At 36.0% G+C, this 16,937-nt stretch overlaps 1 protein-coding gene across 1 annotated transcript in view; it reads left to right on the forward strand.

The window, feature by feature from the left end:
• The window catches only part of DTNBP1 (dystrobrevin binding protein 1), a 120,527-nt gene that overhangs the window by 11,661 nt on the left and 91,929 nt on the right, over positions 1 to 16,937 (forward strand). The window contains exons 2-4 of the mRNA XM_065885278.1: positions 1,430 to 1,483; positions 2,431 to 2,481; positions 9,813 to 9,873. Coding sequence (XP_065741350.1) covers positions 1,430 to 1,483; positions 2,431 to 2,481; positions 9,813 to 9,873 — 166 coding nt within the window. The remainder of the gene's footprint in view (positions 1 to 1,429; positions 1,484 to 2,430; positions 2,482 to 9,812; positions 9,874 to 16,937) is intronic.

Below are 16,937 nucleotides of genomic sequence, written 5' to 3' on the forward strand. Positions count from 1 at the left end.
TTGTTTAAAAAAAAATGACTTGACACTAGAAGTCCCTTTCTGGTTTTAAGCCACGCATTATTGACCAAAAAGTTGTTATCCTCTGTCAGGGCTTGCACATACAACTGTGCACAGCAAAGCGTTGGGGCATTCATAGGAGAGTCACCTTGTATGCTAGGACAGTTTCTGACTGAGTGCAGTAAAGTGTCTTGAGAAAGGAGCACCTGTGTCTAGCTTTACAAATGCTTCGTGGAGCTAGCTGGGGTACTGTGGCCTATGCTTCAGACTCTATTTAGAAATGAATATTTGTGGAAGTAATCAGATTAAGAAGAACATGTCCAGATATCTCATTTTATGTGAGATTATCTCATAATTTAGCATTTGCTTTTTGGCAGTCTGTTATATGATACAGAGTCCACAGTTAAAGGTAGGTAAAAATTGGGCTGGTGAAGTGAAAAAACATAGAAGTTTATGAACTTCATATTTTATATATAGAAGAGCCTATTTATTTTATTTTACATATGTATTTCTAGCCCGTTTATGTTTCCCAGCCCAATAATTTAAAAAAGCAAATAGAATAGGGAGTAGGCTGCTATAGTTAAATAGCTAGCAGAAGCAGTAAGCGGTAGCTGATACCAGATGACCAATGGTAGAGATGGAAAATTTAAATTTTGAAGAAATAGGTGTAGGATCCTGAACAAACTCAGAAAACCACTTTAGATTGGTTTCGAGTTGGTAAATGAAGAGACATTCCTAGTTCAGAAACATCTAAGGAGAGTACTGTTTTGCCACGAAATGCAGTCACTGGTATTCATGATAATGATGCCGAGTTATCAGAAAATGTTCAATAGAATGTACCAAGACCTCTTTAATGAAGGAGGTTTGTAATGTATTTTAGAAAGCCTTTTATCAATAGCTAAAATTTCTCAGAATGTTGGCACTTAGTGCCTGGCATAGTTATCTACTTAAAAATGTGCTGCTTAAGACGCAAGAGGGAAGAGATATGGGAACATGTGTATATGTATAACTGATTCACTTTGTTATAAAGCAGAAACTAACACACCATTGTAAAGCAATTATACTCCAATAAAGATGTAAAAAAAAAAATGTGCTGCTTAGATATCTTTGTTGCTGATCAAGTTCACCTATGGAGACCACTTTTTTTTTCTGATGTTGCCAGAGTAGTGAGGTTTTCTAGTCCAGTCATATTTAGGAAATGTTTCTAGAAAAGGGATTTGGGGCAAGAAAAATATAAAAATATTTGCTATAAATTTTCCATTTGTGATGTCTGATATATAGTAAACAAATATTTGTTGTCTGTAGAGGTGCTTAATTCTTGCTAAAAAAAATTAGCTTATCCAACCCAAAGTTTTATGAGCTGTGAAATTTGCATTTGAAAGAAATCTCTTAAGCTGTAAAAATACGATATTTTATACTTGTTGAATTATAGGCTGAAGACTTTAAGTGACAGATCAAGAGAAGCTAAAGTAAAAAACAAACCCAGGTAAGCTTGTCCTGATTTAATTTACTATGACTTAAATTTCATACAACTTTTGGTTGTAGTCATGATAGCATAATTACTTTAATTGATTTTATATCTGTTGAATGCATCTGACTAAACAATTTATTGATTCTTTCTAAATTTTGTAACACTGGAAATTTTTCTGATAAAATTGTAAAATGGTTGAAAAATGGTGACATGTAATTGTTTTACTCCATGACAGTCAATGACTATTTGATCACAATTAATCATTTTTATTTGTATATTAAGAGCACAGTAAAAGTTCTCCATTATTGAGAAGCAAATTGATAATGAAACAGTACTTGGCAAGTGAGCCTCTTTAGCTGTGTTATCTGTTTTATATGAAAACACTAGTATAATTTGTGCAGTTTTTCATTTTTAATAAAGTAAAGCACATGACCAAATTTCACTTTAAACCTAGAGATTAGGAGCTTTTAAAAAATTTTCTTGTTAGCTAACATTCTATTAAAGTGTTTATTCTTGTGTGCTAAAAATCTGTAGGGCAGGGCTTCCCTGGTGGCGCAGTGGTTGAGAGTCCACCTGCCGATGCAGGGGATGCGGGTTCGTGCCCCGGTCCGGGAGGGTCCCGCGTGCCGTGGAGCGGCTGGGCCCGTGAGCCATGGCCGCTGAGCCTGCGCGTCCGGAGCCTGTGCTCCTAGGCGGGAGAGACCACAGCAGTGAGAAGCCCGCGTGCCCCCCCCCCCAAAAAAAAAAATCTATAGGGCAAATTGATGGTTGATAGTATATTGCAGTATATTAACTTTGGAATAACAATACATTTTTCTAAAAGTTTAGATCAGTTGCCATTAGTGATTTAAAAATATTCCACGTTATGATTGACAGCATCAAAATTATTATACGTAACTTTTTTTTTTAAGTTGGCCTAAATCAGCAGCAGTTTTTAATAAAACAAGTGTTTCTTTTGGCAGGACTGTTCCATATTTGCCAAAGTGCTCTGCTGGACTAGAATTACTTAGCAGGTGAGTGTTTTCATTTAAATAAAAAGGTTATACTTCTGACTGTTGTCTAAAAGTATTTTATAACCTTATAGAGAGAAACCTTAAAATAACTAAATTTTACCTTAACAAGGAGATTGGAAATTATTTACTTATTTGTGTTCCTGGAGGGGCTTTTGCATTTCACTGATTAATACAAAGGCCATTCAGACTTTGAGCATATTGATCACTGTTGTGTTTACTAATCAATAACTTTATCACGTGCATGTATTATGGTTTCTTTGTTGCAAGAAAATCAATTCTGGATTTGAGTCCCCAATAATTTTCTTTTCTTTTTTACTTTGATTCTTAATTTTTTTTACCATTTCTTCTCCAATCCATTTCTCTTGACATGCAGATTAATATTAAAATACGTGATTTTCTTAGATGACATCAAAAGCATGAGTAACAAAGAGAAAAAAGATAAATTGGACTTTATCAAAATTAAAAACTTTTGCTCTTTAAAGAACACTATCAAGAAAGTGAAACAACAGTCCACAGAATGGGAGAAAATATTTGCAAATTATACATCTATTGAGGTACTTGTATCTAGAATGTATAAATAACTTTTATAACTCAACAGTAAAAACACAAATAATCCAGTGAAGAAATAGGCAAAGGATTTGAATAGACATTTCCATAAAAAAGATAGGCAAATGGCCAATAAGCACATGATAAAATTCTCATCCTTAGTCATCAGGGAAGTGCAGACCAAAGTCACGATGAAATACCGCTTCATACCCACTAGCATGGCTATAATCAAAAAGACAAACAATAACAAGTGTTGGCAGTGATGTGGAAAAATTGGAACCCTTATGCTCTGCTGGTGGGATTGTAAAATCACTGCCTTGGAAAATAGTTTGGTAGTTTCTCAAAAAGTTAAAGTAGAATTACCATGTGACCTAGCAGTTTCACACCAAGAAAATTGAAAACTTATGTCCACATAAAAAATTGTACACAAATGTGCATAATAGCAGTATCATTCATAAAGCAATATTATTCATAATGGCCAAAAAGTAAAACAGTGTAGATATTCATTAGTCAATGAATGAATAACAAAATTTCATATCTCCATACAATGGAATATTATTCAGCCATGAAAAGGAATGAAGTACTGAGGTATGCTACATCTTGGATGAATTATGCACTTTAAGATTTTTTTTTTTTGATGTGGACCTTTTTTAAAGTCTTTATTGAATTTGTTACAATACTGCTTCTGTTTTATGTTTTGGTTTTTTGGCTGGGAGGCATGTGGGATCTTAGCTCCCCAACCAGGGATCGAACCCACACCTCCTGCATTGGAAGGCGAAGTCTTAACTGCTGGACCGCCAGGGAAGTCCTGAATTACGCACTTTAAAAGCATGAATTTTGGGACTTCCCTGGCAGTCCAGTGGTTAAAACTTCGAGCTTCCACTGCAGGGGGCGCAGGTTTGATCCCTGGTTGGGGAACTATGATCCCCTCATGCCACATGGTGTGGCCAAGAAAAAAAAAAACAACATGAATTTTATGGTGTATCAAACCTCAATAAAGCTGTTATAAAAATAAGTATATGGTTTGCATATATTGTTGCATATGTTATATGTTGTTATATGCATATATTGTTGTTGCATATGTTGTTATATGCATTTCTGTACCTCGTAACATGGCATCTGATGGATAAGTGGGAGCCATGTGTACAGTAGAGGGTGTGCTCCTTCGCCTTATCAGCTTGTGTTAGGACACAATCACCTATACCTACATTTTGCTTTCTCTTTTCTAACTTTTTATTCGGTTTCTTTTTATGGTTGCAAAATCTGGGGATTTTCCTTCTCTGAGTGCTTAATTTGACGTTAATTTCCTGCTTGGTTTTGTTGAGTGAGGAACATAAGTGAACATGAAAGGAGATATAGTAAAAATTAATCAGTGGTGTACTGTTTGCTTGATATCTTTATTTTTTTAATCTAGGAATTTAGTTGAAAGAACTTCATTGGAAGATTTACTTTAGACTTATGTGTATGGTAGTTTTGGGAAATGGGGTGCATTTGGGGACTTAACATGAAAAATTTGCAGCCATAGGAACGTCTGTAATGTGTCTATTCATTGCACTGAAGCACAGTCTTTTCTCTTTGGAACTAGTATTGAGTGGAGGAAAGACCATTTTAAATAGCATATACCTAAATCGTAAAATGTTTTTAATTGTTAAAAAATTGTGTAAGATACATATAGCATAAAATTTGCCATCTTAACCATTATTAGGTACAATTCACTACTACTGAGTATATTTGCATTGCTGTGTATCCAGTCTCCAAAACTCGTTTGATCTTGCAAATATCTGCCACTGGCAGCCATCATTCTACTTTCTCTTTCTATGAATTTGACTACTTTAGGTACCTCTTAGAAGTGCCATCATACAGTATTTGGCTTTTTGTGATTAGCTTATTTCACTTAACATAATTTCAAGTTTCATCCATGTAGCTTGTTAGAATTTCTTCCTTTTTGGTCTTCCAGTTTTATTGAGATATTGGCATACAGTACTGTATAAGTTTAAGATATTGCAACATAATGACTTGACTTACATACATCATGAGATGATTGCCACAGTAAGTTTAGTGAACATCCATATCTCATATAGGTACAAAATAAAAGAAAAAGAATTTTTTTTCCTTGTGACAAGAACTTAGACTTTAACAACATTCATATAGAACATACAGCCGTGTTAATTATATTCATCCTGTTGTATATTACATCCCTGGTACTTATGTTACAAACTGGAAGTTTGTACCTTTTCGCTGCCTTCATTCCATTCCCCTCCCTCCACACCCCACCCACCCGCCTCTGGTAACCATACATCTGATCTCTTTTTCTATTCGTTTGTTTGCTCGCTTGTTTTTAAAGTATAATTGATCTACAAAACTATGTTAGTACCTGGTGCACCACATAGTTTTTCCATATTTCTGTATATTATAAAATGATCACCACGAATTCAAAGGAATTTCCTTCCTTTTTAAGGCTGAATAATGTTCCATTGTATGAATGTACCGTATTTTGCTTATTCATCCATCCAATAATGGACATTTGGGTTGCTTCCATTTTTTGGCTATTGTAAACAATGTTGCTATGAACGTGGGTGTGCAGATATCTCTTCATGACCCAGCTTTCAGTTATTTGGCAGTATATACTGAAAGAAGGAAATGCTGAATCGTATGGTAATTCTACTTTAATATTTTGAAGAACCCCTATACTGTTTTCCGTAGCAGCTGCACCATTTTACATTCCCCTAACAGTGCACATTTCTCTGGTTGCCATTTCTCCACATTCTCACCAAAACTTGTTTTGGGGGTCTTTTGTTTGGCTGGTTGGGTTTTTTTGCCATTCTCATTGGTATGAAGTGGTATCTCATTGTGGTTTTGATTTTCATTTCCCTAATGACTGATGAGGGTGAGTTTGTCATGTGTTTATTGGCTATTTATGTATCTTCTTTAGAGAAATATCTATTCAAGTCCTTTGCCTGTTTTTGGATAGAGTGGTTTTGTGTTGTTGAGTGTTAGGAGTTTTCTGTATATTCTGGATATTAATCCCTTATCAGGTATGTGATTTGTAAATATTTTCTCCCGTTTTATTGGTTGCCTTTTTTTTTTTTTTTTTTTTGTGGTACGCGGGCCTTTCACTGTTGTGGCTTCTCCCGTTGTGGAGCACAGGCTCTGGACGCACAGGCCCAGCGGCCATGGCTCACGGGCCCAGCCACTCCGCGGTATGTGGGATCTTCCCAAACCGGGGCACGAACCCGTGTCCCCTGCATCGGCAGGCGGACTCTCAACCACTGCGCCACCAGGGAAGCCCTATTGGTTGCCTTTTTATCTGTTGATTGTGTTCTTTCATGCACAAAAGTTTCTAATTTTGATTAAGTCCAATTTGTCTGTTTTCTTTGTGGCCTGTGTGTTTGGTGTTATATCCAAGAAATCATTGTTAAATCTCATGTCGTGAAGCTTTTCCCCATGTTTTCTTCAAAGAGTTTTAGTTCTTATGTTTGGATTTTTTGATCCATTTTTAGTTAATTTTTGTGTATGGTGTTAAAATAAGAGTCCAACGTCATTCTTTTGCATGTGGATATCCACTTTCCCAGCACCCTACCGTATTTGTTGAAAAGACTATCCTTTCCCCATTGAATGATCTTGGCACAGTTGTCGAAAATTATTTGACCGTACATGCAAGTGTTTATTTCTGGGCTCTCTATTTCATTGGCCTATATGTCTCCCTTTATGCCAGTGCCACACTGTTTTGATTATTATTTGATTTTGATTATTGTAGCTTTGTAGTAAGTTTTGAAATCAAGAAGTGTGAGTCTTTCAACTTTGTTCTTCTTTTCAAGATTGTTTTGGCTTTTCAGGATCCCTTGACCTTCCATATGAATTTTACGATGGACTTTTTTCTACTACTACAAAGAATGCCATTGGGATTTTGATAGGGATTACACTGAATTTGTAGATTACTTTGGGTGCTATTGACAACATCTTAACCATATTAAGTCTTCCATTCCATGAACGTGGGACATCTTTCCATCTATTTATGTCTTTTTAAAAATTTCTTTCAGCAATATGTTGTAGTCTTCATTGTACAAGTATTCACCTCCTTGGTTAATTCCTAAAATTTTTTTGATGCTACTGTAGATGGAATTGTTTTCTTAGTTCTCTTTGTTGTCTCCTTCCTACTGCCAGCTATAGGTTCAGTTTGTTCTTTTCCTAGTTCCTTAAGTTGTGAAGTTAGATTGTTGATCTGAGATCTTTTTTCTTTTTTCTTAAGCCTGAACTTTTTTTTTGAGAGATAATTGACATATGACATTATATTAGTTTTAGGTGTATAGCATAATGACTCAATATTTGTATATATTGCAAAATAATCACCACAATAAATCTGCTTAACATCCATTATCACACATAGCTTAAAAAATATTTCTTGTGATGAGGACTTTTATGTTTTACTCTCTTAGGAACTTTCAAATATACAATATAGTATTATTAACTGTAGTCACCGTGTTGTATGTTATGTATAACTACAAGTTTATACCTTTGACCACCTTCACCCATTTCTCTCTCACACACACACCCCCACACCCAATCCCTCACCCCCTGCCTTTGGTAACCCCCAGTTTGTTCTCTGTACCTGTGAGTTCAGGTTTATTTTGTTTTCTATTTATTTATTTAAATTTTTTTTGTTGAGGTATGGTTGATTTACAATATTAATTTCAGGGGTACAACATCGTGATTCAAACTTTTTATAGATTATACTCCATTTAAAGTTATTATAAATTATTGGCTGTATTCCCTGTGCTATACCCTTGTAGCTTACTTATTTCATACATAGTAGTTTGTACCTCTTAATCCCCTACCCCTTTCTTGCCCCTCCCCCTCTTCACTCTCCCCACTGGTAACTACTAATTTGTTCTGGGCATCTGTGAGTCTGTTTCTATTTTGTTATGTTCATTCATTTGTTGTATTTTTTAGATTCCATATATAAGTGATAACATACAGTATTTGTCTTTCTCTGTCTGACTTATTTCACTAAGCATAATGCCCTCCAAGTCCATCCATGTTGTTGCAGGTGGCAGAGGGGTTGCTCCCATGTCCTGGCTCTTGTGAGTAGTGCTGCCGTGAACATTGGGTGCACGTGTCTTATCGAGTTATAGTTTTGTCTGGGTATGTGCCCACAGGTGGGATTGCTGGATCATATGGTAGTTTTATTTTTAATTTTTTGAGGAACCTCCATACTGTTTTCCATAGTGGCTGCACCAGTTTACATTCCCACCAACAGTATACTAAAGGTTCCCTTTTCTTCACATCCTCACCAACACTTATTATTTGCTGTAGTTTTGAGAATAGCCATCTAACGGGGGTGAGGCAATATCTCATTGTGGTTTTGATTTGCACTTTTTGATGATTAGTGAAGTGAGCAACTTTTCATGTACCTGTTGGTTATGTGTATGTCTTTGGAAAAATATCTGTTCAGAGCCTCTACCTGTTTTTTAATCAGATTGTTTTTTGCTATTGAGTTGTATGATTTCTTTACATATTTTGGGTATTAGCTCTTTATTACATGTATGATTTGCAGGTATTTTCTCGCATTCAGTAGGTTGCCATTTCATTTTGTTGATGGTTTCCTTTGCTGTGCAGAAGCTTTTTTGTTTGATGTAGTTCTACTTGTTTGTTTTTGCTCTTTTTGCCTTTGCTTTTGGTATCAGATCCAAAAAATCATCACAAGACCGATGTCAAGGAGCTTACTGCCTATGTTTTTTCATAGGAGTTTTATGGTTTCAGGTCCTACATTCAGGTCTTTAATCCATTTTGAGTTAATTTTGGGGTGTGGTATAAGATAATTGTCCAGTTTCATTCTTTTGCATGGGGCTGTCCAGTTTTTCCTACACCATTTATTGAAGAGACTCTCCTTTCCCTATTGTATATTCTTGACTCCTTTGTTGTGAAGTAATTGAGCCATATATGCACGGGTTTACTTCTGGCTAGTTATTTTGCAAAATATCCCTCATTTTGGGTTTATCTGCTGTTTTCTCATGATTAAATTCAAGTTAGTGCTTTTATGGTGAGAATAACAGAAGAATAATGTTGCGTCCTCCAGTGCATTGTATCAGTAGACACATGATGTTGATATGTCTCCTTACTGCTGGTGTTAATATTGACCACTTGGTTAAGGAAGTGTCTGCCAGGTTTCTCCACTTTAATACTGTTTCCCCCTTTTAAATTAATAAGTATCCTGTGGGGAGATACTTAGAGACTATGAAAATATCCTGTTTCTCTTTATACTCTCACCCACTAATTTTAGCATCTATTAGAATTCTTGCCTGAAATAATTAGTATTGTGTTTACCAAATGGTGATTTTCTATTTTTCTCATTTTTTTCTATCATTATTAATTGGAATTCTACTGCAAGGAAGAATTTTTCCCTTCTGCCCCATTCAACTGTTTATTTAAATCACTATGAACTCATGGCTGTTGGTTTTAGTCCATGAATCATAACCCATTTCCACCATTATTTGTTTTGTTGCTCAGGTTGTCCCAGATTTGGCAATTGGAAGCCCCTTGAAGTTGACTTCTGTGTGTTTACAATGTGTATCCATTAATTTTTGAGCTTTCCTTTCTGACACCACAGGGTGTAACAGGTTCATCTTTAGGTAGAATTTTTTAAATTAATTTTTATTGGAGTGCAGTTGCTTTACAATATTGTGTTAGCTTCTACTGCACAGCAAAATGAATCAGCCATACGTATACATAGGTAGGATTTTTTTAATGTGTGGTTTGTATTTTGAATTATTTTTTGCTTTTCTTAGGTATGAAGATACGTGGGCTGCACTCCACAGAAGAGCCCAGGAATGCGCAAGTGCTGGCGAGGTAAAGAATCGGCTAATCTTATACTCACGGGGAAAATATCCTTTTGCAGTCTTAAATGCTAGTTTTTAAGAAATTAAATTTGTAGTTGTGTTAAAACGTTTTGCAGGATATCTGAAATTAAACTTAGTAGTTGATTATGAAACTCCCTAAATAAAGCACTTTTTCATAATTTCTCAGTCAAGTAATTTAGTTAGCGTAGAGAGTTTGTAACTTTTATTCTAGAGTTGCAAGTAAATATTTGGTTCATCCAGGTATAATGCTTTGAATTTGAGTCTGATACCTTTGCAGTTTATGTAAATTATGTCATTTCTTTCTACTCACTATTTAAGAATTCCTTTTTTGGGGGGCAAAAGTTTAACTTTGCTCAGTCTACTTAAAATCATTAATTTGCTTATTAGTAAATAAATATAAAAATCTCAGGAGTCAACCTCAGTTACTTAGAAGAACAACCTGTTTTCTAGCTCTATAGAGTGTGTAATGAATAAAAGAGACTTGTAATTTAAATTATTTGGTATATGTACTTAAAGCTTTTTTAGCCAAGATGAAATATAGCCTGTGTTATTGATAGCAATCAAACGTTCTTTCTTTCTAAAAACTCTTCTGTGATTCTGACTTTTAATTAATTTAGACTGACTTCACCATTTACCTAATTAATGAAACTGTAATAGTTACATGTACAGAACATGGTAATACATATGATAACATTTAGACATTAATGTTTCTCTTAGAAATTACTGAAAAGGAAGGTTATAGGTTTCTGTTAGTAAGGCAGACTAGATACTTTGAAAAGCCCTTTAGGTGTAAAACACCTAAATGCTGGATAGATTTTTTTTTTTAATTTTTAAATGCAGTAAGTGTACAAAAATTAAAGGAAATCCTAAAGGCAGAAAACAAACAAAAACACCAGGGAACTGAAATGAGAGTGGTTAAAAAAATAACATGGAAGCTGGGGTCAAATAGTAAAACAAAAGCTTTAGAGATTTGGGTGACAGGAGATTTTCGTCTATGGGGAACTGAGTCTAAGACTCCTGCATAAAGCTCTTGGATGTTTGAAGTGACTACATCTCTTGGTGAAAGGGTAATCTAGGACATTTAAAAAAAGAAAGAAAAGATGAAAGAAAAGCTACTTGTTGGCAAAAGGAGACAACAAGGAAACTTGTCTTCATAACAACTTGGAATAAATATAGTCTCCATTTTGAATTTGTTTATATGGTCTTGGCCTCACATGAGTGTTGGGCTCTAGTTTATACTTCCTGCACGATCAAGGAACCACTAACTTAAGAAATGAAAGGGCTACAGGTGACTGTGTCTTTGACATTCAACAGAAACAAATACCAGTTCTTCATGGATGAAACTTGTAAACCCAGGCCCTTCAAGAGTCCCACAGATTCATCCCCTAACCACCCGCCTCCCCCTGCCAAAGATCAGCAAACACACAAAGAAATATATTACCAAAAGTTGGAGTCACTAGAACCAAAGAGTAAGATTTAGACCTGTAAGGCACTTTGGATATTGCACTCTTGTATATAGACAATTAAATAGGAACATACAAAGTTTTTTAGAGAGATGAAAGATGGATGAAAATGAGTAAGGAATAAGAGAGTATGAAACATGACTTTAAAACATGACTTTTAAAAGTCATTGAGATTAAAAACCCAAAGGATGTGCTTAACAGCAGGTATCTGTAGCTGAAGAGAGTACATTGAAGTAGGAGATAAAGTCAGACATTACCCAGAATGGATTTCTGAGATATGAAAATGGAAGAAAAGAGGAGTTAATAGAAAATAGTTATAAAAGGTCTATAGGTTGAACCAAGTAAGATTACCAATATGAGACCTTTTTGATCTGTAAAATTACAGTTTCATGTAGCTCAGCTTAATATATCTAATAATCTAGAAGGAGAATGAGGGAAAGACAATTAGGAAAATGTAAATGGCTGAGAATTTTCCAGAAATGAGATCTGTAAATCCTTAGATCCAAAAAGTATTACAAGCAAGCAAGGTAAGTAATTATCCACACCTAGACATATCATGTTGAAGCTACAGAACACCAAAGGCAAAGAGAAGATCTCAAAGTAACTAAAGAGAAAAGATAGATCACTTACAAATGAATGAGTTTCCATTAGACTTCTCAAACTGTTGTCAAGAATGAGGGCAAAGTGAGACATTTTCAGATAAAAATAGTTTTCTATCAACAGTTGTCCAATAAAGGAACTTCTAAAAAATGTATTTCTGGATAAAAGAAATGATTTTGGGAGGTAAGTCTCAGGTATAGGAAGGAATAGTGAGCAAAGAAAATGGTAAACCATAGGTAAATATAAACAGTGACTATGTATTTCTATCAGTTATCTAGTTTGTGGAATTAAAAATGATAGAATAAAAATGCTAGATAAGAATAGCATGCAATCTGGAAGGCAGATTATCAGAGTTCAAGTATTTTAAAAGCCCTTGCATTATTAATGGAGAGGGTATAGATATTAATTAATCTTAGATGTAAAGTTAAATATGGAGGGCAGAATTTCAAGGGTAACCACTAAAGAACAGAAATAGTGTATATCTTTTAAACCTGTAGAAGAAACTAGAATACTGAGAATGAATTAAATAGGAAACAAAGGATCACTCTATAAGATTCAGTTCCCTAAGGGGAAGAAGTCTAAACCTGTGTGTCTAGTAAGTCTACGTATATCAAAGACAAGTTATAAGGAAAAAATGGATAAATCTATCATCAAAATGGGGGGATGTTAATACGTTCCTCTTAATTGATAGGGAAAAAACCCAAATAAAATAAGTATGGATATAGGACATGCGACTAATGTGATTTACAAACTTGACCAGATAGGCAAATACAGAATCTGCCCCAACAAATACAGAATACGATTCTTCAAAGCACACCTGGAACACATAAAAATTGACCATGTACTGGGCCGCAAAGCGGTTCTCAAGTTTCACGTAAATAGACAAGTTTCATGTAAATCAAGTCATACAGAATATTCTCTGATCCTGGTGCAAATGAAGATGGAAGTCAGTATAGGTAAACAATTTTGAAAATTCCATACGTTTGCAAATTAAAAATATATATTATGCATTGGGACTTCCCTGGTGGCACAGTGGTTGGGAATCAGCCTGCCAATGCAGGCGACATGGGTTCGAGCCCTGGGCTGGGAAGATCCCACTTGCTGCAGAACAACTAAGCCCATGTGCCATGACTACTGAGCCTGTGCCCTAGAGCCCGCGAGCCACAACTTTGAGCCCGCATGCCACAGCTACTGAAGCCCACGTGCCTAGAGCCTGTGCTCTGCCACAAGAGAAGCCACCGCAATGAGAAGCCCGCACACCACAACAAAAGGTAGCCCCCTCTCCCCACAACTAGAGAAAGCCCATGTGCAGCAACGAAGACAACACAGCCAAAAATAAATAAATTTATTTTTTAAAAAACTATTAAAAAATATGCATAATTTATGGTTCAAAGAAGGAAATAATACTGAAAATTTTTAAATAGAACTGAATTATAATTACTACACATAAATTGTCTAATTTGCCAAAGACTACTTAGAGGGAAATTTTATAGGGGAAAAATTAGACTGAAAGTCAGTGAGCTAATCTAACCTAAGAATTAGAGAACAGAATAAATCATAAAGGAAGAATGAAAGAGATAATAAAGGTGAAAAAAGTAAATGAAATAGAATATAAAGAATACAATAGAAGCCAGACACAGCCACAGTTCTTAGAAAAGACTAATAAAATTTGGTAGATAGATGTCTGGTGATATGGATCAAGAAAAGAAGGATAAATAATTTTAAGAATTAAAGAATATAACTACAGCTACAGCAGAGTGAAAGATAAGAGCTTGTGAGCAACTCTATGACAAATTTGAAAGCTTGGACAAAATGGAAAAACCCTGGAAATTTTTACTAAAACCAATTTAAAAGTAGTACAAATCCTGAATAGTCCTATAGCCACTAAAGAAACAGTATTAGTGATTAATCTTTTAACTAAGAAAGCACCAGGTCCACAGAGTTTCATAGGAGAGTTCTATCAAACTTTCAGAGAGACTACCATTTCAATGTTAGACAAACTCCTGCAGCAAGTGAAAAAAGGGGAAACTGCCCAGCTCATTTCATGAGGCTAGAATAACTGATACTGAACCCCAACAAGGGAAGTATGAGAAGGTGAAATTGGAGCCCAGTCCCATTCATGAATACAGTTACAAAAATTACAAGCAAAATGGAGGCATTATCTCTCACTTAACTTTAGTTGTTCTGTGCCAGCACTCTATCCAGGAACCTATTTGTCACATTCTAAATTGGAAAAGTCATAATGTGTTACACGTCCACCCAAAGCCCTTAACCAATTTCTTAAATATATTTAAGAATATATTATAATATATATATACAACCAGCAAAACGTCTATAGATGGTAGCAATCTGTTAGGTAGTAAAGTGCTTCAAACATAGCTTTCTGCTTACCAAACCTGTGATACACTCGTTGACAGACAGCTGCCTCGTGTGTAGTAACGTGACCTCTCAACACTCACAGTATGCAGGGCTTGCCTCTCCTTTATAGATGGGCTCCTTGTACCGTCTTGTGATTCTCATATTCTACCAATGTTATTTGAAATTTCACTTGAGAATATTCTCACACATTGTTATAAAATGTGTATCAAGCTTAAATGTAAAGTTTTCCTGTATAACTGTTAGCCAAAACTTGGTGTATGTGTTTGTATATGTGCTTGTTCTGTGAATGTTGGATGATAAGCAAGAGGCATTCTGCCTGGGAGACATCCTGCTGTATATATGGCTGTGATGGCAGACCAAATCCAGCCAGGCATAAACACCCCAGATTTATTCCAGGATTATAAAGTTGGTTTGACATTAGAAAATCTTTTGTATGCCGTTGATCACGCTAACAAATTAAAAGAGAAAAATATATAATCATCAGATGCAGAAAATGCATTCAGTAAAATTATTCAGAGTAAAACGTTTTAGCAAGTTTCTAATAGAAGTTAACTTTTGTCCTAATATCTACCAAAACCTGCAGTATTTGACTTGTAGTATTTTGATCCCATGGTCAATCGTCTTGCTAAATCCTCTTATTCTAATAATTTGCGTTCAGGGATAGGAGTTGTTTTGTGTGGATGGAAGGGAAGAAGAAAAACCTACCAGTCTTTCTTCAGGTCTTTTTACAGTGGGTAGAACCTCCAATGTAATGTTGAATAAAAGTAGTTGAGGGGCTTCCCTGGTGGCGCAGTGGTTGAGAGTCCGCCTGCCGATGCAGGGGACACGGGTTCGTGCCCGCTCCTGGAAGATCCCACGTGCCGCGGAGCTGCTGGGCCCGTGAGCCGTGGCCGCTGAGCCTGCGCGTCCGGAGCCTGTGCTCCGCAACGGGAGAGGCCACAGCAGTGAGAGGCCCGTGTACCGCAAAAAAAAAAAAAAAAAGTAGTTGAAGATCGTGGTTCAGATTTTGGCTCCATCAGGCTTAAATGTGAAAGGAAAAATTATGTATCTTTTAGAAAATAGTAGAAAAGCTAAGACCTCAGGGTAGAGAAAGAGTTCTTCAACAAGGCGTAATAAGCACCAACCATAAATGAAAATATTGATAATTTTTATCAAATCTTCTGTTCATCAAACAACACCATGAAAAAGTTAAGCATTTCACAAAACAGAGGATTAGTGTTCAAAACATATGAAAAACCTCTACAAACCAATAAAAAGAGAACAATAACCCATTAAAAAGTGAGCAAAATATATGACCAGGTATTACACTGAAGAAAAAACATGAGTGACCAGTAAATGTGAAAATGTTCAAAATTGATTAGTAGTCAAGGAAATACAAATGAAAACCTCAAATTCACACTCGTTAGATTACCAAACATTTAAGAAGCCGTGAATTTTCTTTGCAGTCAGTCATTATTCACTGATGACAGTTGTCCCTTAGAAGAAACTGATGAGAACTAGGGAGTATAAATCCATTGGCACAGTCACATTAGAAAAACGAGCTTCCGCGAAGTGGAAATTGGAATTCCACATACGTTTCAAACAACAGTTTGGCCCCTAGGGATATTTTGTGGCATTGTTTCCCAAGCTTTCCCCTGGGGCTGCTGGTATGGCTCACATTTCAGCAGATAACATTGGCATGGTGTCATCTATTCATTATGTAACAAATAGATGAGAGTACTTGAAGTCAGAGGTGGCTAGGCTGGGGGAGGTCTACTTCAGCCCTGTGGAGCCTCCCCAGGGGGTGAGGAACTCAATACTTTAGATACATCGGTAACTAATTTGTGAAAATTGCTGTGTGCAACAGGAGATTTGTACCAGAACGTTTATAGCAGGTTTTGTTGCGTCTTTAGACAGTCCCAGAGTCCACCTATAGAGTAAACTATTAGTATTCATAAAATCAAATACCACACGGCAGTGAAAAATTAGTGAACTACTGTACCTACATGTATCAGCATGGATGAATCCCACAATATTCAGTGAAGACCATATCCCATAGAGGAGCTTTTTTTTTTTTTAATTTTATTTATTTATTTTTAGCTGCCGTTGGGTCTTCGTTGCTGCGCGTGGGCTTTCTCTAGTTGCAGCGAGCGAGGGCTACTCTTCGTTGCGGTGTGCGGGCTTCTCATTGCGGTGGCTTCTCTTGTTGCAGAGCATGGGCTCTAGGTGTGCGGGCTTCAATAGTTGTGGCTCGTGGATTCAGTAGTTGTGGCTCACTCCATGGCATATGGGATCTTCCCGGAACAGGGCTCGAACCCATGTCCCCTGTATTGACACGAGGATTCTTAACTGCTGTGCCACCAGGGAAGTCCTGTAGAGGAGCTTTAACAAAAATTATTATTTTTTTAATTTTAAGAAGTGTTTCATAATAAAATATATAGGAGAAAGAATTTCCTGTAAGATCTGTTGCTGAATGCTACATTTTTTCATAGTCGAGTATTTGGTTATTTTAAGACCCATATCTGATCAAAAGTGCCTCTGTTCATTTTCAGAAATATAGTTCTCAGCTTTAAAGATGGAAATTTATTTTAAAGCTCTCTGGGGCTTCCCTGGTGGTGCAGTGGTTGAGAGT

Source organism: Phocoena phocoena, chromosome 10, assembly GCF_963924675.1.
Source record: "Phocoena phocoena chromosome 10, mPhoPho1.1, whole genome shotgun sequence".
In the NCBI taxonomy this organism is placed as follows: Eukaryota; Metazoa; Chordata; class Mammalia; order Artiodactyla; family Phocoenidae; genus Phocoena; species Phocoena phocoena.